Source organism: Tachysurus vachellii, chromosome 3 (genome assembly GCF_030014155.1).
Source record: "Tachysurus vachellii isolate PV-2020 chromosome 3, HZAU_Pvac_v1, whole genome shotgun sequence".
Lineage (NCBI taxonomy): Eukaryota > Metazoa > Chordata > Actinopteri > Siluriformes > Bagridae > Tachysurus > Tachysurus vachellii.
This window is the reverse complement of record NC_083462.1, coordinates 14,681,792-14,706,596: the sequence shown is the minus strand read 5'-3', so window position 1 is coordinate 14,706,596 and position 24,805 is coordinate 14,681,792. Positions and strand designations below refer to the sequence as shown.

General features: G+C 38.9%; 1 protein-coding gene across 3 annotated transcripts; it reads left to right on the top strand.

Annotated features, from left to right (window-relative positions):
• The first annotated feature begins 1,283 nt into the window (after positions 1-1,283).
• Positions 1,284-24,367, top strand: tuft1b (tuftelin 1b). Of its 3 annotated transcripts, none has more exons than XM_060865896.1 (11): positions 1,284-1,331; positions 14,804-14,878; positions 14,978-15,064; positions 15,990-16,049; positions 16,397-16,498; positions 17,665-17,763; positions 19,001-19,218; positions 19,650-19,755; positions 19,981-20,064; positions 21,862-21,947; positions 23,735-24,367. In XM_060865896.1, exons 1-11 carry the CDS (start codon positions 1,299-1,301, stop codon positions 23,805-23,807), a joined length of 1,023 nt encoding a protein of 340 aa, XP_060721879.1. In that variant the 5' UTR covers positions 1,284-1,298; the 3' UTR covers positions 23,808-24,367. The 3 variants fall into 3 exon arrangements, with proteins under 3 accessions (XP_060721879.1, XP_060721882.1, XP_060721881.1); XM_060865899.1 differs by lacking the exon at positions 1,284-1,331 and adding an exon at positions 7,249-7,332; XM_060865898.1 differs by lacking the exon at positions 1,284-1,331 and adding an exon at positions 12,641-12,691.
• Positions 24,368-24,805: the final 438 nt, after the last annotated feature.

Here is a 24,805-nt window from a genome sequence, read left to right as displayed (position 1 = left end):
TTCTGTTGCCCTCAACTTTCCTCTGTCACTCCACTGAATCATCGTGAGTCCCCTGACACACACACACACACACACACACACACACACACACACACAATTCTTAACTGCGTGTTCTTTCTGTGTTGTTATGATGTTTGTCACATGTAGCAGAAGAATTTCACTGTTCTTGTCAAACAACTAAATACCAAACAATCTGTAGTGTTTTTGTGGTTATTTTTGTAAAACTTACAAAGATAAGCAGCCAGTCGATGTACATTAAGTTACACATCAGATTTTCTGTGGTTTGTTTTCCTCATGTTCTTTAAACAGCATTAGTCACTGATCTGAGGGCTGAGGGATATTTAGGAGGGTGTTTTCAAAGACTGCCATCATTTTGTGTGCCTGTCTGACCGGATTCCTCATTCTGTAAGCATTTACTTTGTTTTAGCAGAGAACTGAGAAAATCCCTCAAAATCCCCCCCTTGTGTGTGTTTGTGTGTATGTGTGTTAACAACATGAGCATTATGTCTGTTATATTAAATGTCTTTAATGGCAGTTATGCTGTAAGACAGGAGTGTAAACAATAACACACCACATAATACTGATAAAGGAAGTTTTTAAGAGAACTTCTCCAACATTTCACTCAATAATCCTCAATAATCCTCTTTTAGATCTTATAAAGCACACTGAGAGCTGGATTATTGTGCATATTGTGCATAGAACATGACAGGACCTTTAGTTGTGTAATAGAGAACCTTCAACTTCACCATGTTTCACTGCACCACATTACAGCTACAGTATAATCCAGAATCATTTGTAAAGGGCAAAACATTAGATATTATCTTCCCAGTTTGGTTAAAACCAGCTCCCTGCTCATTAGAGCTCATTACTTCCATGTAAGCTGCAAGCTGCATAAACCACACTGCTGATTATTCCGCCTGCTCCTACAGGATGGTTAGAGAACAGATGAAGCATGTTTTTGAGCTTTTCCCCTGGGTGTGACTCAGATGATTGTATTCTTCTTCTCACTGTATTCTTTTAAGAGTTATACCACTATTATCTTGAAAGATCTTCAATCATCTCTATATATCTCATGGGAGATGTTTCAGGTTCCTTTAAGATTAAGTGACATTATGAAATAGATTTTCTTCAGTAACATCCAGTGAGGGCGGAGTGTGTTGGTGTGGAGAGCACTGCGCTCCTGCTGCTACAGCAATACAGCTTCAGCCGCAGCAATAAACACACACAGAGAGAGAGAGAGAGAGAGAGAGAGTGAGCACAGTAGCCCAAGTGAGTAGTATTTCCACTACACTGTACAGATGGAGGATTCACACAGAGCTGAACAGGAAACTGTAAGTATTGTGCCAGTATCTTGTCCTTTCAACAGGAGATTTTCAACAGAATCCTAAAGACCTAAAGACAGACTTGAACAGAAAATCTTTTATTGTGGCTGTGTGAGGAGGACAGGTCATTAAAATTAAAACTAGTTTCAGTTCATTCCCTTATTAGGAATCAGGAATACTGATACTTTATTATTATTATTATTATTATTATTATTATTATTATTATTATTATTATTATTATTATTATTATTATTTAAAGTGTGTTGTGATATGAATACAGTGTTTTGAAGACTGAATCTGTCCACAAGGCTCTTTACTCAGCCCTCTACTTATATTTCACTTAATAAGTGTAAAAGAAGCTTTTTAACACCACTCGTGAATAGCTGATAAATGAGAGCTGGCATCGCTTCAGCTTTCAGCGAAACGTGATATTCTCCTGTATGTTTCTGTATGGACTTAAAAATCCCCCTTCAGCACTTTCTCAGGGATTATTTAGATAGTTATGTGGTATTAGATTCCTAACACAGGGCTGTTAGCAGCTCTCTCTTATATTGAAACAGTTGTAAATGTTTGGGGGGGTTATTTATATATTTAGATCCTTTGAGGGTTTTCCACAAAGACACGAGGTTCATGCAGAGAAGTGTGAATGTGCTCCAAGTTCAGAGTAACACATGGATTTAGATTATAAAAGACTTTAGCTTAACTGCTGAAGTCTATCATCTGATATTACAGAAGATAATAAACCACACTATATTATATGATCAAACCTGAATCAGAAAATTAATTGTAAATAGACTGAATAATGGAAGTTATTTGACATCTCTGACTTTGGTTACATCTAGAATGAATTCAGAAATTACAGAAATATTTATAAGCTGCTCATAAGCTCCTGTTTACACAACTCCACAATTATAGAAGGAAAATTTATAATCTCACTCTCTGGTGTTTAGAATAATCTATAATCTCACTCTCTGCTGTCACCCAGAGCAGGATGAGGTTCCCTTTTGAGTCTGGTTCCTCTCAGGGTTCCTCATGTTGTCTAATGGACTTTTCCTCAGCACCTTCACCCCACACCTGCTCATTAGGGATAAATATAAATTTAGAACTTTCTTTATTTCTTTATTTATTTATTTATTTATTTATTTATTGTTTTAAAAGCAAGTCGAAATTTAAAGCAAACTAAACACAACCTAGCTAGGACACCATTTTATTGATAAATAAATTCACAATAGAAAAAGCAGCCTTCTGACACATGAAACAGCACCCCTGGATTAAGGGCCCAACACTGGCATCTTGGCAGTGCTGGGGCTGGAATCTCAATCAACAACCCAGAACCTTAACCGCTTGAGCCACGACTATGCATCCAAACTAGCAGTACATTAAAGACGGATGTATTTAGCCTGCGCTGACTTTCCCTGAATTCACACCAGGCTCACAGAAACATGTCAGCATGCGGACTGGCAATAAATTGCTTGTAGGTGTGAATGTGTGTTTTCGTGGTGACCTGCTATATAACAGCATCTCATTCTGGGTTCACAGTGAACAGAAAAGGTTTTAACAGTTTAATGGATTAGGTATCATCCTGGGGGCACGGTGGCTTAGTGGTTAGCACGTTCACCTCACACCTCCAGGGTTGGGGGTTCGATTCCTGGCTCCGCCTTGTGTGTGTGGAGTTTGCATGTTCTCCCCGTGCCTCGGGGGTTTCCTCTGGGTACTCCGGTTTCCTCCCCCGGTCCAAAGACATGCATGGTAGGTTGATTGGCATCTCTGGAAAATTGTCCGTAGTGTGTGAGTGAATGAGAGTGTGTGTCTGTGCCCTGCAATGGGTTGGCACTCCGTCCAGGGTGTATCCTGCCTTGATGCCCGATGACGTCTGAGATAGGCACAGGCTCCCCGTGACCCAAGGTAGTTCGGATAAGCGGTAGAAAATGAGTGAGGTATCATCGTACATTTAACTGTTACAAGCCTCTTGCTGCTGGCTGAAAAGAAAGGAACCTGGTGTAAGAGATCCACACTCCAGCCCACCAGAGGGAGTCATCACCTGAACACTTCCTCATTAGGGGACATTTAATCCAGCTCACCATGCTGCTATGATGTCAAGTGTTGTTAGTGTTTGTTGATAAACCAAGCCGTTTGTTGTTTTATTGTCTGTGTACCTTGTGTCTGACCCTTTGCTGTGTTTTCTGGCCTTCTCTTTTGTGTGTTGTGATTTGGATTTGTTGCATCTTGGACTGTCTTTAGCTGGTTATTGAACTGTGCCGGTTTTCTCTACCTCTGCTCTCTGTCTTGGATTGATCTTCATTAGTGTGTGTGCGTGTGTGTGTGTGTGTGTGTGCGTGTGGCAGGCAGTCTGCCAGAATGTAAAAGTGTACAGCAGCTTAAGGTGGCAGAAGTTAGTGTTTTGATGACAGCGGGCCTGCGCTGATGATCAGGTCTATCAGGTTTTTCATAAATCCCAGACTTGAAACAGCTTTTAATCAAATCAAACAGCAGAGCCTGTAAATGAGTTTTGTAACTCAACTCTGCAGTTACTACAGTACAGTAAAGAGAATAAAACATGGTCTAATTAGAGAAATCTGTGAGAAATAACATCTAACAGTTCCTCACACGGCCCTGCTTGTCTGTGTCATATGTTTTGACCACGTTTCTGCACATTAGTCCTTTACACGTGATGACATTTAGGAAAGGATTTGTTCTGCTATTTAGGGTGGAATGGTAATTCTGTCTAATTGTTAGACACATATTTTCCTCCCTGTGAGGAATGAAAGCCATTTAGTGATTACTTCTAATGACCTAATCGCATGCCGCAGTGTGATGCTGCCTGAATACATCACACATTACACCTATTACACATTTTCAATGACTGCAGTGCATCTGACCAGTGACATAACAGAAAAACTGTCAATTTGATTTATAAAATAAATAAATCAATAAACATGATATGAAATGGTGATCTGCAGTGTACATTGTTCTGGTAGCAGCAGTTTTTTGTTCCTATTTAACCGTACGGTGTGCTGAGAGATCATCTAAAAGCACGCTGTGAGATGATCAGTACGTCATGTTTCCATGTTTATCTTGGCATTAGAGAATTAATAATGTGATTATGAGGAATGAGTTTGCTTCAGGTTAAAGACACATACGAAGCATTCTGTAAATGAATGTTGATGAAAGCTGGAGGTCCAGTAGCATAGAACATTTAGTGTATTATATATTATACTCATATACTTTATTATATGCTTTAGTTTCTTAGTGATTATTTAGTTTATATAATATTATATGATGATGATGATCACATCCTGTCACTCCACAGACTGGCCTCACGCTCCTGTCACCCCGTCGCCATCCTGCTGGTTGTGTTTAATTAGTATGTTTCGTTAGCGCTGTTTAAAATCAGCTTTGTTTCACTTGATTATTAGTGAAGATCAGTTCTCTGCTCTCTGGTACTCAAGACAAATTCCTAATATTTCAAACGGTTTTCTAAATTTTTTTAAACTACTGGGACAATTCGGGTGTATTGCTACAGCTTGTTGAATGTCACATGTTTTGTTTCCTGTTTCCCATTACACCTAACGTGTCATCCTCTTTAAACCTGCTCTTTTGTGTCTGTCGTGTCATTGTTTGTTGTGTTCCTTATTTAGTCTTTTTTACGTTCGTCCCTGTTGTGCCTTTTGTTTCGTTGGCGCTTTCATGTCTTGACTTTGTGTTTTGTTCATTTTGTGTCGTGTCCATGTTATGTTGTTAAATGTTGTTTTAAGGTTTAAAACCCAAGTACACAAGGACCAATCAGTGCCTTCTCTTCGAAATCATATCAGTAAAATAATAATAAAGAACCTCTAAAGATTCTAAAGAGAACCATCTGGGTTCTTTTCAATAAACCCAAAGATCCAGGTTTTCACACTCATCCTTTCTTTTTTATCTGTCCTTTCTGTACACATCCTCTACAGTGAAACACCATAGCAGAATGTCCAGAAACCTTTCCTGAACCTCTGACACTGCGGGAAGCTCCACTGTGGCCTACAGCAGTTTATAATCATGCACTAGATGTGGGTTTCATCTCAGATTCTTTGTGTACCGTAATGTCCCTTGTGCAGGAACAGACAGAAAGAGAACGAGGTTTAAATCTGAACTGACATGGTTGTGTTTATGGAGCCGGCTCACTACGTCCGGCTCACTACATAAAAACACTCAAAACAAACCATAAAGAACAAAGTAATCTGTGTAAGTAGTTTTTAGCCCGACTTTTCATAGTACACGGACACCAGAGGAAGCGGTGATCATGTATACGACCACCAGACACTAAGACAATACAGAAATCATACAGCAGCCAATGCAAGATGATGTGCTGGAGAAGCTTCACTTAAATTTAACTCAGTTCTGCCCTTATAAAAGATGAAAAAACTGAATGAAACATGAGTTTGTAATGAAAATCTCCAGTGCGCATTAGAATACAGTTTCACAACAAGAAATGATTGAAATTGGGGTATAGAAGCCTTTATTATCACATATACATTACAGCACAGTAAATTTCTTTCTTCACATTTCCCAACTGTCAGGAGGCTGGGGTCAGAGCACAGGGGCAGATATGAGACAGGGCCCTCGGAGCAGAGGAGGTTAAGGGCCTTGGTCAAGGGCCCAACAGTAGCAGCGCAGCAGTGCTGGGGCTTGAACCCAATCCTCTGATCAACAACCCAGAGCCTTAACCATTCGAGCCACAACTGCCCCTGTAATAATGTTGTTCATCAATGTTATTGCCCCAGCTAATGGTTTCTGCTCTAACAGATAAGACAGGAGACATCTTTAAAACAAAAACGATTGTTAACAAAAACAAAAACAAAAGCGTTGATACTCTAAAGAGCTGTCATTAAATAATCATTGTTCAGTGGGTTCTGTCGTGTAACATTAACTACAAAAGCTACAAAGACAGTAAAAAAACAGATCAGATAAAAATAAGCTGTGAGAAATTTGAAGTGTCAACATCCAGAATTATTAGTTCAGTCTGTAGATATTAAATTCTCACTGGGAGCCTTTTTGTTATTGATGAGCGTTGGCAGACGAGAGTTGTCTAAAAACACAACTTCACAAGTAGGAATCACAGCGTTGTGGCATTCGTGTGTGTTTACCTTGATATTTCTGTCTGGACCTGAAAACAGCATTAGTTCTGGAAAAGTCTCCCACTAGAAAAATGCAGGAACATCAGGGTGAACTTCTCCTGCTCTTCTGTTTTATTGTTCACTGAGCATTGTCCTGAACACCAGGTGCAAATACAACATGAAACTTTTCCTTCCTAGCTAGTATACATTTGATACTGATCAGCAGAAGCAGCTCGCAGATCACGTCTAGTTTCATAAAATACATTCAAATGATCTTTCTGTCCTTCTCATGTGGTGAAGAAGAACTTTTCATTTATATTTTCAGAGACTTTATTACACCAGAATCAGTGCTGGATTATACGTGTAGATTTTGTGTAGAGCAGATCATAGTGCAGTCAGTCTGAAACGAAACAAAACCGTTAGAATATTTATTCATCTTTAACTATAAAAATAAGAATTCAAAGTCCACACACACACACACACACACACACACACACACACACACACACACACACACACAGTGAGGAGGAGAAGATGGAGATTATGAGATACAAAATACAAAAATGCAAAAGAACTAACTCAGAAATTCTGGTAAAAGTTCTGTATCAGGTGTTAAATTCACCACAGACCCTACTGTTAACTCTAAAGCAGATCATTCTGAAATAAGTTTAAACTTTAAACTTCTTTAATCTGTTGGATTTTATCGTACATTTCTTGTCAGACACTTTAAGTGACCTGCTTTGTGTCCAGAAGGAGGAGCAGTATAAAGGGTTGTGATTTGAGGCCGGGCTTCTGTTTGGCCTCGCCTCTGCTATGTAATGTGATCGGTATTCACACACACACACAAACACACACACACATAAACACACACATACACATGCTCAGACAATCAGAGGGTGATATCCAATGTCTGCTCCGAGGTAAGGGACAAAACTCTGTGTGTGTTCAGCTGTCTTTTATTTGTTATTTATTAAGACATGATATTTGTGTCTTTGATGATCATCAGACGTTATAGATTATAATGATTGTATTGTCATCAGTTGGTGTTCTGAGTGTGTTAGAACTGATTCTGAGTTTGAGCAGGAAGAGGAATAAACACCAATAAAACCATTACTGTAGTAACCTAATATTTGTATGTGTGTGTGTGTGTGTGTGTGTGTGTGTGTGTGTTTGTGATAATAATTTGATTAATTATGTAATAATGACAAATATTTATAAATTATGATTTATATATTTTGCATGTTTTATGTCTAGAAAGAAGATTAAAATCAAATCCAATAGAAGCAGAAAAATGTTATGTTTCAATTTAGTCAAATGTCGACCAATTTAATCTGCATGGATTTGGTTAAAAAGGAAACACGATTAATGCTCTCTAGTGTTAATGGTAACTTATCAACATCAGGGTGGGGAAATAATCAGACATGAAGGATAGAAGGTTTTGTGTTTGTAAGTTTCTCCGAATCAAGAAGATTTTTGTGTCATTCATCTGAAGAGTAAGTGAACAACTGCATTATTGATCCAGTTGATGGTCTTGTATGGCTTTTTCCATGTGTCTCTTGAAATTTTTAGAAGTGTGTAAATCTGAAGTCAAACACAAGAAGTAAAATAAATAGCAGAAAAATCATGTTCACATTCTTCCTCCTCGCTGTAAATTATTCTTTTAAAGAACGGTGAAATAATGATTGCATTTTTTAAGATTCTCTGTATCTCTTTTTAGCAAATAGTGTTCGGCTCAAGGATTTCATAATGAACTGTTACCATAAACCTCAACAAGTTCTAACTCATGTACCTCTGTGAAGTGTCTGATCCCCGGAGCTCTCCCTCAGGTCCAGACTCAACCAGATCCAGGGTTTTCTTCATGATTGTGTTCTCTGTATGTAAGATTTTTTGCACTGGGGAAGTTAGTAAAAATGTATCAGTGGTTCTTCGAGGTCTGAGTAAATGTACAGTGTGGATATTGTATAGGCAGGTAGAGGAATGAGGCCCAGAGGATTTTAGTTAACTGCAATTTAACTGAGTGAAAGTGCACTTACAGTGTAGAAATGTGTGTGTGTGTGTGTGTGTGTGTGTGTGTGTGTGTGTATGTGGTTGTCCATTTGTGTTTATGTGTGTGACAGAGAGAGAGAGATTTTGTGTGTGTGTGTGTGTGTGTGTGTGTGTGTGCTTGTCCATTTGTGTTTATGTGTGTGACAGAGAGAGAGAGAGAGAGAGAGAGATTTTGTGTGTGTGTGTGTGTGTGTGTGTGTGTGTGTGTGTGGTTGTCCATTTGTGTTTATGTGTGTGACAGAGAGAGAGAGAGAGAGATTTTGTGTGTGTGTGTGTGTGTGTGTGTGTGTGTGTGTGTGTGTGTGTGTGTGTGTGTGTGTGGTTGTCCATTTGTGTTTATGTGTGTGACAGAGAGAGAGAGAGAGAGAGAGAGAGAGATTTTGTGTGTGTGTGTGTGTGTGTGGTTGTCCATTTGTGTTTATGTGTGTGACAGAGACAGAGAGAGAGAGAGAGATATTGTGTGTGTGTGGTGTGTGTGTGTGTGTGTGTGTGTATTAGCATGCAGTTACAGATATTGTTTTGGATCTGCCCAATAATTCAGAGTAATTTTATAGTAATAATTATTAGACATCATCACAGTTGAAAGATACTTTAATGAGAATTAGAAACAAGCTGCAACGTGTTTTGTTCCTGTTCCTTGGGCGTGTCACACTCACACTTCACAGCTCATGTCTCCTTTCTAACTGGTGGTTTAATGGTTTGTGTAAAGTCTGTAGGTTTTCCTGAACATCTGCCAGTCTTGTTATGTGTCTATAGAATATTCTGTGTGTCTTTTTACTCTCATTTCTCTTTTACTGTTGGTGAGGACAAAAGGATCAGTGATCTTCCTTTCCCAGGAGATTACTGGATGTAAAGCCCATACACATATATGAGCTATAGTATTATTATATACCACCTGTGTGTGTATGTGTGTGTGTGTGTGTGTGTGTGTGTGTGTGTGTGTGTGTGTGTATGTGTGTGTAAACACCCCAGGCTGTTATTCTTATCTCTGATCTCAACAACTGAAAGTACATCCTTTACATTCTGCATGTCAAGACCAATTACAGCACTGATGGTTTTTTGGCAGCACATGATTTTACTAATGACCTTGCTGTGACACACACACACACACACACACACACACACACACACACACACACACACACACATGCACACACACACAAACTCACACATGAGCTCTCTCTCACACACACACACACATGCGCGCGTGCACACACACACATGAACTCACACATGAGCTCACACACACACACAGGTACTCGTTCCAGATTTCTTCCTCATCACACACACACACACACACACACACACACACACACACACACACACACACACACACACTCATTCCAGATTTATTCCTCTTTCCTGTTATAAAGCTCTTCGCCCTTCTCTTTCCACTAGTTGTTGTATTGTGTCTGTGTGGATTTGTGTTCATTCAGCTACAAGAGCATCAGTGAGATCAGACACTGATGATGTAAGAGTGAGGAGGTCTGGGGTTCAGTCTGTGTTCCAGTTCATCACAAAGGTGTTCAGTGGTGTTGAATCAGAGTCAGGGCTCAGTGCAGGACACTCAAGTTCTTCACTCCAACCTTCACACACCATGTCTTCATGGAGCTCTGTGCTTTGTGTACAGGGACATTGTCATGATGGACCAGGGTTCAAGTCTCTGAGTGAAGGGAAAATGTAATACTAAAACGAACAGATACGTCCTGTACGATTGTGTGCTTCAGACATTGTGGTAAATGTTTGGGGTTTAAACATACAAATAGTTTGAACAGTAGCGTAGCTGAGGGAGTTTATTCCACACCTTTGACTGGCTCACCCTCCTGGATGATTCAGTAAGGTCACTCTGAACTCATCTCAAACTGTCTAACCGTCACATAACAATCATCTCTAATCCTTGGAAGTGCTTGACTGGATCCTTCTTGTAGTCACTCAGTACTGAATTATACTTTGATCCTTTTTTAATATCTGACTTCCTTCATCTTTAGTGTCTTAAAAGCCCAAGAGAAATGTGAACAATCCAGCATGAGACTGTGAGTGGAAGTGAAAACACCCACGGATTAGAGGCATGTAGCAACGTTTTTTTTTTTTTCTTTCTTTTTCTCCCTGTAGCAAGAGCACAGGCCATAGAGACGAGACCTTTGTTACCTGTAATCTGTGTCTAAATTTAGGATTATTTTAAACACTATCATTGGATTGAAAGCTCAGGAAGTGTGTGTGTGTGTGTGTGTGTGTGTGTGTGTGTGTGTGTGTGTGCCTGTGTGTATGGAAGGACTCTCATATCAGATACCACAGCTTCTGATGGATGACAGCTCATCAGTTAAAGCTCAATCCTAGCAAAACTGAACTGCTGATTATCCCAGGTCATTCATCCCCATGTCAGGATCTTGCAATATCACTGCTTAACGATCTGATCTCCCCTTCAGTCACAGTTTGCAACCTTGGCGTAATCATTTACAATCAACTGTCCTTTTCCTCGCATGTTGCTAATGTGACTTGCTAATGTCAGTTCCCTCTCTACAACATTAGAAGGATTCGGCCATTTTTGTCCGAACAGGCTGCTCAGGTACTTGTTCAGTCTCAAGACTGGAATACTGCAACTCAACTGGACTACTGTACTACAAGTTCTCACACACCACCCTGCTGCTGCGATCCCTCCACTGGCATCTGGTAGCTCCATGCATCAGATTCAAAACACTGATGCTGGCCTACAAAGCCAAAAACTCCCTCTTACCTCAAAGCCCTCATCACTCCTCACACTGCTCCCCGCACTCTCAGCTCTACCAGCACTGCTCCACTGATTCCACCATCTCTCAGGGTAAGAGGTAAGTATACTACAAGACTCTTTTTTGTTTTTCCGACACCAAGGTGGTGAATGAACTTCCCCTAGAGGTCAGAACAGCTGAGTCTTCAAACGACAGATGAAGACCTACTTATTCACGAAACACTTCTACTAGCACTTCCTTCCCTGTTTGTTGTATGTGTGTTATAAAAAAAATTGAAAAATCTTTGAACAGTGATTTAGAATCATCGTATCTTAAGTATGCCACAGAGTGTTCATGCATTTAATGATAGAGACTTAAGCACTTTTGAACGTCGCTCTGGATAAGGGCAAATGCTGTAAATGTAAATGCACACACTCACACAGGCACAGATAAACACACGTTAGTATGTGTGTGTGTGTTTTTGTGCCTGTGCATGCATGTGAGTGTGCATGTGTGTGAATGTGCGTGAGTGTGCTGTTTCTTGGGAACTTTGTGAAATAATGAAACTGAAAGGTTAAATGTTTTCTTGTCGACACAGTCAGCTGATTTGACAAACATCCACGTTATCTGTTTCTCAGTAATATAAAACATATATTGTTGAGTAATAATTAGCATTTATTATACTTTTTTAGTAAAATTTACTTCATATAATTTCAAATATGTATAAATTAAATATCTGAACATTTTTATCTAAACATTTATATCTAAACATATTTCTATTCAACATTCCTACTGCATCATCTTATATCGACATGAACTGACACACACTAACACACACACACCACACACACCACACACAAATGACTGAGAAACACAAGATTTTCTGTTTGTTTTTTTCTACTTTTGCAAACTAATCTGTGGGCAATGTGATGGTGGTGCTGATGTGAACTACACTATAACTAGACTGCTGTATTGATCTGATTATTAACACACACTGGTAGAACCATGAAGTGATCATGTGTCTGTTGTGGGTTTGATTTTTATTTAGAGATTTGGAAATATGCAATCAAATTGTTGTATTGACCAGCACTAATTGTGTTAATGTGACTCAATAGTTCAGTCACGTGGAACTGATGTACATTCAGGTCATTCTAAAAAAGTTCTGATGTAAGAATCACAGATTTGATTTTGTTATTTTGACTACATGGTGTCTGACATGTAGAGAAACTGAACGTGGTGTGAGAGGATCTGTAAATGTTTTGAATGTTTGTGGCATTACAGCCACCTGACTTATTTTAAGAGATTCATAAGAACTTTCAGTTGTTCCACAGAAAGCCTTCAGACACACCTGCCTTCAAAGCTGTAAAACTCCTAAAAGCTTCCATACTGAAAAAGCCACATGAAGAAAATTACTTTGTGAAAAATTATGATTTCTAACACAGTATCATTTTATGTTCAGTTACAGCTTCTTCTTCTTCCTCTCTTCTCAGTCTCGTTCAGAAGACTTCTTCCATGCCTGGCTCTTTAGGTGTGTACTTGTCTGTGGTAAAGACAAACATCTCACAGGCTTGTTTTTTTTTTTTACTACAGACCAGGTTTGATGTGTGTGCATGGAGGCATGATGAAACTCGTCAAACAAGAGGTTTTATAGGGGTTTGATTTACTTCCTGTATTATAAACCCTTAGGAATATGATAACACAGTGATAGAATTCAACCTGGTTTCATGCCTTGAGATACAGATTTATTAGATGTACAGATGAAAATCAGTTGTCGTCAGTTTAACAGTTCAACATTTTAAAGTGGAAATCAGAGTAAATCCTAAGTGTTCTGTACTTCCTGCCGCCTCACATCTCTTCACAGCACATCTGTAAGCTCACACTGCATGACTACAACCAGAACCTCATCACTGAGTCACTACATGATGTCAGCAAGCAGATCATTTTACACCAAAAAACACATTTAGAAGCCAGAAGCACACTGGATCTCATTTATCAGAATTTTTGTAAAGGCAAAGCTCTTTCAAAAGTTATGATAACTCACATGTGCACCAATAAAAGGAAATGTTATTTAACAGTATAACAGCATCTGAAAATATAGTCTGGAGCCAAATGACAGAAAATGTGACTTAGATTACTGAAGGTGAGTTAAATGAGGTGAAAAATGAAAATGGTTTGACATGAAAATTAAAGATCTTCTGAAAGTAAGCATCCACAAACATTAACATCACACCAAGAATGCACTATTATTCATTGTATTTTTAATTCATGGTGAAGTATCTCTGCATCTCTGTATGTCCTGATCTCTCTGATGGCATATTAAAAAGGCAGGGGTTTATGTGTATGAAGTGAACGAGCCATTATGAAGTGAACAATCGGCAGCACGAGGAGTTTATGACACAATACAGCATGAAGAAGTTAAGTCTGTAATGAACTCAGATAGGCATCTCTGGAGAATTGTCCGTAGTGTGTGATTGTGTGAGTGAATGAGAGGGTGTGTGCCCTGCGATGGGTTGGCACTCCGTCCAGGGTGTATCCTGCCTTGATGCCCAATGACGCCTGAGATAGGCACAGGCTCCCCGTGACCCGAGGTAGTTCGGGATAAGCGGTAGAAAATGAGTGAGTGAGTGAACTCAGATATGACTGTGACCTGTTAGTTCCTCAGGAGCTCTTGGTTACACAATTCCACTGGACCATACACTGTTGTAGAAAGAAGATTATTTACATTATTTCCTGTCCAGTGTCACGCAAATGAGGACGATGTTCACTTCTGAGTCTGGTTCCTCTCAAGATTTCTTCCTCATATCATCTCTGGGAGTTTTTCCTCGTCACCGTCACCTCAGGCTTGTTCATTAGGGATAAATGTTAGAGATAAATAGTAACTTCATTTTAAACTTTACAATTTTGAATTTTGATTTTATTTTCAGTGTTTTAGATGTTTGTTTTTCCCTCTGTTGACAATCTTACACTGAATTTTAGTGTTGAAGATAAATCTGAGCTGCTTTTTAGATGAACAAACTCTCTGAGCCTCTCAGAGAGCAGGAATGGGTTTGATATCAACATTTACTCTGAAGATACAAACATTTGTGTGGAGAAAATGTTTTTTATTTTTATTTATTTATTTATTTATTTATTTATTTTTATGAAAACATTGTCCCTTGTATTTGAGGGGAAAAAGAAATACTGATGAATCAGTACAAATTCTTAAGTCCTAAGTATATACTTTCATATGAGCTTTATATTAACACGACTGTGTAGTGAGACATGACAAAGTCACTCAATCATCAACATGGACACAATAAAACAGGAGGAAATAACATTTATGTTCTCTGGGAAAAAGAGTTACATTTGACAGCTGGGTTTCACAAAAACTTTATTGAATTTGTATGTAATAAAAATAGCCACACTAAGTGAACCTGACAGTGTAATGACAGCTAAGGAGCAGGAGGAGGATACACATAGTTTTCAGTGGTTTTTAAGGATATTAAAGATCAGCTGGGCACACTATTCTGTCAGCTGGTGAAGTGAATCACTTGATTATATAACTTTTTTTTTACCTCTGATACACATCTATAACCCAATATGACATGACTTGTGTTTCTCTTGCTTTAATTTTATACTGAAACAAAATATTTGTGTTCAGCCTGCAGTGGTTTGTGGAGCGCAGATAAGACCAGATTCCAGCAGACTGTTAGGAGAGAAGATAGAAGTCATCAAGGTCAGTTTAAGCATGTTCCTTTATGTGTGTGTGTTTGTGTATGTGTGTATGTGTGTGTGTGTGTGTGTGTGTGTGTGTAACAGCTCTTCTGTATTGCAGGTGTATCTTGAACGAGGCACACACGAGCAAAACAAGGAACAACAAAGTGTCACAATGCTGACAGATGAGGTTTCACACATCCAGGAGGTCTGTACATCACCACAAGGCCTTATAGTGTCCTCACACTCAGTATACTGTACTCACTCAATGCCTTCACACTCAGTGTCCTCACATATGGTATACTCACACTCAGTATACTCACACTCAGTATACTCATAATCAGTATAGTGTAATAGTGTACTCTAGACAATTAACTGAGGCAGAACTTGCTCCAGTGAAAGAGCTGGTAATGGAGCTCATAGGCTCAATCACACATACATCAAATCAGTAAAAACCACTCAACAGCTTATTGATGAGGAAAGTTTGGTGAACATGTGAGAGAAAATCCCTTCTTTCTGTCTGCTAATTGCAGAACATTTGCACAGATCAGCTTGTTAACACCATTGACCATGCTTCTTGTTTCTCCCAGAGCATTATTATAGTTTAGGACTGAGTCAGAGGAAAGTCAAAGGAAAGTCAGAGGAAAGACAGAGGAAAGACAGAGAAAAGACAGAGGAGAGTCAGAGAAAAGACAGAGGAGATTCAGAGAAAAGACAGAGGAGAGTCAGAGGAAAGACAGAGGAGAGTCAGAGGAAAGACAGAGGAGAGTCAGAGGAAAGTCAGAGGAAAGTCAGAGGAAAGACAGAGGAGAGTCAGAGGAAAGTCAGAGGAAAGATAGAGGAAAGACAGAGGAGAGTCAGAGGAGAGCCCGTCAATGCTGAAGCTGTGTTTGATGAGTTTAGTGAAACCTTTAAAGTGTGTATTAGGGGTTTCATGTGCTCATCATCCAACATGTAATAACTTTATTTTATTTTTTTCTATTTTGAATTCAAATTGTCAAAGTGCTGAAAATGGTTGAAAATGAAGGATTCAGGATTAGGCATGCTTATTACTGAATTCACTGTAAGATAACCTAAGAGATTTACTGCAAATAATTAAAAGTCTAATCTACGAATGGTATGTATGCTTGAAGGTGAGGTACTGCCTGAAGACTCTGAGGGAACAGATGGCAGCCAGACATAATAATAACAAGGTATTCAATTTCATATTCGTCCCTGTTCTCTTGTCATATATGTTTATAGTGTAAATGATATACAGCATCATGCAAAAGCCTTAGGCACATGGAAAATAAATATTCTGAAGCAAAGATGTTTTCAAAATGATTATGGTTACTACAAAAAAAACATCTACAAAGAGAAACAGAAGTAAAAACTAAAACAAGTCAATTTCATTAAATAATCACAATGAAATTCATTCATAGCATTTCATTTTGGTTGGGATTTTCTATAATAATGAAGAACCAATCACATAAATATCTAACAATATTAGAAAACCAACAATGAACCTGTTGATATTTTGTTGAACAAACTTGCACTCTAGAGTCCAGTCAATGGGATTCGAGTTCACATACCGAGCACCAATTCCCCCGTCTCCAACACCAGTGTGGACTCCAGTGTGGACGCGTCTGTCCCTGAGAACCAGGTGAGATATGTCTTATCATTCAGCATTCTCTGGATCTTCAAGAGCGTTATATATAAAGGTACATTTTTATGGCTCAAGGTTTGTAGACATCTAACAATTAGAGCCACATGTGTTTAAATATCCAATTCCAAATTTATTCCTCTTCACTATTATAAAGCTCTCCACTCTTCTCTTCTGTAAGGTCTTTCCACTAGATGTTGGATTGTGTTGAGTTGATGCCACCTGCTAAATTAATTGAGACAGTTAAGATTTCATTATTAACACTAAAAAAGACCTGAAAAATATCAAAAGCACAATTTCTTTAAATACAGTAACTTATATGTTTCACAATTTGAGTTTGATGAACCTTCTGTGAACCTGAGTGTTGACTTCAGTCATGTTGTGTCTCACACACACACACATACACACACACACACAGACACACAGTAAGTGGGCACAGTGTTTCACTTTGCTCTGAGAAATCACACCTCTGACATTCTGAGAAACAACAACAGCCAAAGCTGCATTTAGCTCAGCAAAGAACAAGCTGTATACTTCAACATCACAATAACAACGATGCACACACACACACACACACACACACACACACACAAATATATTATAATATCTCACGCTGCAACAGGAGCCCAAACACTCATGACTGTGAAATGCTCATAGTCACGTTAAACAGATTTTTTGACATTAATGACATAATAAAAAGTGGATTTTTGTCAGTTTGTCAGCTCTTCTGTTACATCTGTGCCTTCAGGTGTCTCTGTTCTGTTTCTCAGGATCTCAAACCCTTTCTCCTTCACTATACAGATTTCCAGATCTTTTGTAGGAGAATAACACGTCAGTGTTATTGATTTTAGTCTGAGATTAATGATGAATATCTCACCATTTTGCAAGTTCTATCACAAAAGTGATAGTGTATGGCGTGCGTTTTTGGAACTGTCCTCTGTATGAGCGATTAATTCCTGTGAAGAGTAATAAAAGGTTGAGACTTCTGCCTGTAATGTGATATTCATTTTTGCTGCCAGCTTGTTATGTTCAGGCTATAACACAAACAAATATATAACTCAACCATACGGACATCTTTTGACTTTATTTCTAAGCATTTTTGAAAATTAAAAGTCGGAATAAAGAATATGAAAATTTCATATTTGTTTTTTGTGTACCTCGATCAGGAGCAGGAGTGTGTGAGGTTGGGAGAGATGATTAAACATCTGAATGCTCAGCTTCAGGAGGCAGAAAGGAGACACCAGGAGGACAGACAGGCATTACAGGTCAGTCACACATACACACACACACACACACATACACACACACACACACACACACACACACACACACACACACACATTAATAATTTATTTAGGTACACAGTTTATAATAATACAGATCTGCAATGTTCTGGACATATGCAAATGAATGTCTACATCAACCCAGCAATAATAAAGAATAACATAATAATGCTATAATATAATAACACACAAACACACAAATCACGTCTACACAAATACACATCACATGTAATCACGTCTAACCAACTACACATCACGTATAATCACAGCTACACAAATACACATCACGTGTAATCATGTCTACACAACTACACATCACGTGTAATCATGTCTACACAACTACACATCACATGTAATCATGTCTACACAAATACACATCACGTGTAATCATGTCTACACAACTACACATCACATGTAATCATGTCTACACAACTACACATCACATGTAATCATGTCTACACAACTACACATCACATGTAATCATGTCTACACAAATACACATCACATGTAATCATGTCTACACAACTACACATCACATGTAATCATGTCTACACAACTACACATCACATGTAATCATGTCTACACAAATACACATCACATGTAATCATGTCTACACAAATACACATCACATGTAATCATGTCTACACAAATACCACGTGTAATCACGTCTAACCAACTTCACACCACGTGTAATCACATCTACCCATCTACACAACACGTGTAATCACATCTATCCAAATACACATCATGTGTAATCACATCTACCCAAATACACATCATGTGTAATCATGTCTACCCAACTAAACTTCACGTGTAATCACGTCTACACAACTACACATCACGTGTAATCACATCTACACAACTACACACCACGTGTAATCACGTGTAACCAAATTCACAACACGTGTAATCACGTCTAACCACCTTCACATCATGTGTTATCACACAACTACACATCTTGGTAGCTTGTATGTCTTATGGATCATATGTCAGTAGCTGAGTGGATGTGTGTATAAGACTCACTGGTTTGGGCAGTTTAATTGTTACTGTACACCTTCATTACCTGGTCAAATTTAACCACACTGTCATTCTGTTGTCTGAACTATTCTTCTGATGCAGTGTCTGTTTACTCAGTCCCTACTAAAGACATGCTCATCTTACATGAATTCTAATTTAGTACACATCCAAGATCAGTCTGTGTGTCTGTTTTCCTCTTCAGGCAGAGAACAGAGAGCTCCTGCAGCGCCTGGAGGAGCAAAACGAGCTACTGCAGCAGACCCAGAAGCAGTCAGAGGGGCAGAGCCATCGCACTGAGGAGCTGCAGACACTTCTAGAAAATCTGAAGCAGGAGAATTCCAGCCTTCATTACAAAATAGCTGAAGGTGAGGCTGAACTTCAGGAACTCCAAGCACTGAAGGATGGGGAAGATGTAAAAAGGTGAGAGGAATAAAGGCGAAGTAGCCTAAAGTTCACTTGAGCTTCTGTATGTATGTGTGTGTGTGTGTGTGTGTGTGTGTGTGTGTGTGTGTGTGTGTGTGTGTGTGTGTGTGTGGTTCTTACATTATATATATTACATACATGCATCTGCATTCTGTCAGATTTAATCATTGCTAATTTAAATGATTTCTTTTGTAACTAGCATCTGTAGTGCAAGCACACACACACATACACACACACACACACACACAAACTACATAAGACGTTGCATATGTACATATATAGTGTGACCCCTACTGTTCTATCTCTGACTCTGCTTCTTCTGGTTTCAGTGTATAGACACAGAGCAGGTTAGGCTTAAAGTAAGTGTGTGTGTGTGTGTGTGTGTGTGTGTGTGTGTGTGTGTGTGTGTGTGTGTGTGTGTGTTATAGATGTAAACAACTGGAAAAAGAACAAGCAGTTCTGAAGGAGAAAATCCATCACCTAGATGACATGTTAAAGAGCCAACAGAGGAAAATGAGACACATGATAGAGCAGGTAACACACACACACACATGTTCCAGATGTATGTTAACAGTGACACAGGTGCCAATGAGCAGATAAATGAAACCTTATGATAATTAATATGAAAAACGATCCTGATATTTTATTCATCGCTATACAAATTCACACACTGCTGACTTATTCGTTTGGAAAGCTAGTTAAGATGGACAATATGGTTAATATTCCTCATAAACTTTGTCACTGTATTGTGTTCCCCAGCTTCAGAACTCTCGGGTTATGATGGAGGAGAGAGAGCGACTGATTGGTGATCTAGAGGAAAAAGTGTCTTTTCTGGAAGCAGAGGTTAGTTTCTGTCTCCTTGTGTCAATACTAGTATAGGACAGTTTATCTCCCATCCCCAAAATAGCTAAGGGCCATGACTCAAGCAGGTTTACTCAGTGGGAGTTGATCTGGTTTACTCAGTGGGAGTTGATCTGCACTAATCCCCCCAACCTACCCTGGGGTCTCTGTCTACTGGAACATATCTGTCATTCTTATATAGTGTCCAAACCCACTCATCTGGCTCTTCCCATTTCAGAATAGCAGCAGCTCCACTCAGAGTCTCTTTCACTGAGCTCTTCATGTTATCAGTAAACCCAGCAACCCTGTAGAGGAATCGCCTTTCTGCTACAAGTTTTTTTATTCTTTTGGTAACAACTCACAGCCTGTGACCACAGCTGATGACAGGGTGGTAGACTGACCAGTAACCAGAGCTCTTCATCTGTAAACTGAGCTCCAGCTTTAATACCACTGACCAGTACAGCAACCATCATCCTGCTACAGCCAACTGAAATGTTAGAGGTTAAGATAATGAAGCAAAAAGAAAAACATGATGTGTAAAATAAAAATCTGCAAAAAAAGCGATCATTGACCTTTGGCCCAAGCTACTCTGGTACCAAGTACACAAATAAGCAATCTTGTGTTTATATAAAATGTTTGTTTTGAACAACCCATTACTTGTCATGCAGTCTAATAACATTTCAGTCTACATAACTCTTTCACATCTGGGAGGAAATTTCTCCCGATCACATCCCTAAAAATTATTGTTATTGATCCCAGCATAAGGGACATGAGGAACAAGCTCTGTGTGGATTTCTGTTCATTTAGCTACAAGAGCATCAGTGAGATCAGACACTGATGTTGTAAGAGTGAGGAGGTCTGGGGTTCAGTCTGTGTTCCAGTTCATCACAAAGGTGTTCAGTGGTGTTGAGTCAGGCAAAGTTGAGTTATAAACCAAAAGTATGAGTATGAGCCTGCTGAACATCTATTTCCAAAATTAGGGACATTACCATCTATTTATTCCCCTTTTGTGGTATAATAAGCGTACTAGGTGTTCAGGGGTGTTGAGTCAGAGTCAGGGCTCAGTGCAGGACACTCGAGTTCTTCACTCCAACCTTCACACACTGTGTCTTCATCGAGCTCTGTGATTTGTGCACTGGGGCGTTGTCATGCTGGAACACTGTTTGTGTCTCTTGTGTAAAATGATGTCTGTTTGGTTTCTCATGGTGGCACCTAGAAAAAGAAATTCTCTCCTGAGATAAAATCCCCACATCTGGGCAGAGCTATAAGAGTGTATATGGTGTAAATATAAAGTAACAGTCTCTGTGAGTTTCTTTGTCTGCAAACCTGTGCATCACACATGGCAAATATAATGACGATGAAGATGATGAATTTATTAATAGAAAGCTCCAATCATATTATGGCATCAATCATTTAATCTAATACAGTATTTAAAAAGTTTATGTGCATTCAATGCTAATTAAAATGGAAGTGTATCTCATACGTGAGATGTGTTTGATACTGAAAAATGCTGCCTGCAACTTGTAATGGTGTAATGGGAGGGGACCAGTTTTGCCTGGATTTGGGACAGTGCAGCTTGTTTACACATGCAAACACACAATACCATGGTGTGTTAACACACAGAGTAATAGCTCTAATGAGGAACAGGTGTGAACAATGATCAGCAAGAGAAGCAAAGGTGGAGCAGGTGGAAAAAATTCACCTCAAAAATTCAATGAATCATATAAGAGGCTTCTAAATTGCTCCATCATTTTTCTCATTATTCTCTGGCCATAATTTTTTTTCTTTTCTTCTCTACAGAACAGAGAGATGCGGGAAAAGATGGAGTTCTGTGTGGGTGATCAAGCACACAGTTCTCATCAGTCAGAACCTCAGATTGTATACAGGTGAGCCAGCTAGTCAGCTACAAGAGCATCAGTGAGATCAGACACTGATGTTGTAAGAATGAGGAGGTCTGGGGTTCAGTCGGTGTTCCAGTTCATCACAAAGGTGTTGAGTCAGGCCTCAGTGCAGGACACTCGAGTTCTTCATTCCAAATTTCACACACCATGTCTTCATGGAGTTCTGTGCTTTGTGTACAGGGACGTTGTCATGGATTGGCTAGTGTATATTGCCCCTGTGTGTGTGTGTGTGTGTGTGTGTGTGTGTGTGTGTGTGTGTGTGTGTGTGTGAGCATGCGTGCGTGCTTCATTCTGATTCTTATTATTTGTGAGTGTATTTTGACCCGATGTGTCACGTCATAAGTAGACAGAATGTCTGTAAGGAGAAACATAAATAGTAAGTAGGATCCTTTTTATCATACAATGAGTGAAGCCCGGTTGCATGACAAGGCAGAAACTGAACTCCTGTATTCCTTCAAGTCAAGATTTTCTGCAAATAAAATGCATCTAGTGTGAAGAATCTGTCTCTACAATGCATTCTGTTTTGGTATAACAGACAACACAGACCATTGATTAGTCACATGTAGTCTCTCAGATATCTGATTAATCTCTGTGGATGAAGACTCAAAAATCTTCAGCAGTGTAATGACTGTCTGCCAAATAATCTGGCAAATTCTCTTTTCAAAAGTAATTACTTATGATGAACTGAATAATCAGTGTCCTAGTGCTATTGCTATATGAATAAAATAGCATAAAAAATCTTTGACTGTGAAAATGATTAAGATGTTTGGAATTTGAGGAACTCTTATGAAACCTTATGACACCATATTGTGTGGTAAACCCTCAGAACTCCACAGACTGTCACCACCATGTTCCTTAGAAGCTGATGCTGAACCTGGAAGTAACAAATGTGTCAATCATTCCATTTCTGTAGCAAAATCACACTGAACATATCTACAGTACATCGCATCCACCACCACAGCAGCTTCCTTACTTTTAGTGCTGTATGTTGGTCTTATCTGATCCATACAACTGACAAAACTAAATGCCTTAAAATCACACAGTAACTTCAATCCTCAGATAAGTTTGAGAAAGTTCATTTCAAGCATTAAGGTAGTAGTTATCACTTTATTTTGGGAAGTTAGTGATCTCGAAGGGGGCACGGTGGCTTAGTGGTTAGCACATTCGGCTCACACCTCCAGGGTTGGGGGTTCGATTCCCGCCTATGCCTTGTGTGTGTGGAGTTTGTATGTTCTCCCCGTGCCTCGGAGGTTTCCTCCAGGTACTCCGGTTTCCTCCCCCAGTCCAAAGACATGCATGGTAGGTCGATTGGCATCTCTGGAAAATTGTCCGTAGTGTGTGATTGCATGAGTGAATGAGAGTGTGTGTGTGTGTGCCCTGTGATGGGTTGGCACCCCGTCCAGGGTGTATCCTGCCTTGATGCCCGATGACGCCTGAGATAGGCACAGGCTCCCCGTGACCCGAGGTAGTTCGGATAAGTGGTAGAAAATGAGTGAGTGAGAGTGATCTCGAAATGCATCGAGGTGTGATTTTTAAATATATACTCCATCATCTTAGCATATCATTGCAAATGAGTTCAGTGTTAAAATGACAAGAATATTTAGAAGAAGGTTTTTTAAGAAAGACCTCCAGTGCAATTTTTCAAGACTTTTAGCGTACTGTTATAAACAGCTTCAATAGTCAGTAGACTGTATAGCATTTTGTCATGTTGTTTGTGAGTGATTACAACCTATTTTACTCCAAAAGTTACTTTTCTTAACTTTTCTTTGCAGTAAGACTTTGACACCAACAAGTTCAGGAAACAAGTCACTGCCTTTCATCAAAGTGATTGAGATCAAGTCTTGAGCAGATACAGAGAAGACCATGTGAGGCATGTGTACACACTATACATGCACTCGTTATATTTTTCATGTGTAACATGAGTTTTAGAATGTGGCTGTACAGACAGAAATCCACCTCATTTGAAGAAGTTTTTAATAGCTGAAAATAATTGCTTCTTTGATAACTAAGTACTGCTAATAATTAATAGCTGATTTTGTGTAATTTTGTTTTTGCACAAATTATAATAGTTCAGACTTAAAATGTATTTTTATCCTTATCTAGATTTTCTCTATGGTCATCAACATTAAAAACACCCTCAGAAGGCCCAGTTTTTGTTCAGAATTGTGTGTGTGTGTGTGTGTGTGTGTGTGTGTGTGTGTGTGTGTGTGTAGGTGAAATATAATAATCCTGGTAAAATGAGTGCTAGACCCAGCTATTCTGCCAGTTCCCATATTAAATGTGAAATATTAACACCTCCCGCTGTTAACATAAGCTGTATAGTTAATATTTTGATATATATTCCGTTGTAGTTCTGTATTTATATAATGAATTTTGTGGGACCAAATAAAGTTCAATGAACGTTATGTACAGATTGCTCAGTGTCTTTCATATGTGTATATTCCATACTTTACATGGCAGATTTGAATAAAACACAATAGTAGCAGAGTGATTTATTTATACTAAACTTAAAGAGCATTTGAACTTCTCACTGAATTCATGCATGTATTTTACCCTTTTTAATGTGCTATGGCAATAATTTTGGGTTATTCTTGTAAATGCATGAATAGCTCGTTTATGATTCATGAATGTATGAGAGCCACAGTTTGCACATATATTTTTGTTTCACAAATATGTTTGAAAGACAAACAAAAAGACGTCTTTATAATTAATTTGTGGATTTCTTCATTTTCATTTATGCATGTGCTTAGACTACACTTAACATAAATAGTTCTTATAGGAATAACTCCCTAAAATAATTTCCTGTTGCCCTGCGATGGGTTGGCACTCCGTCCAGGGTGTAT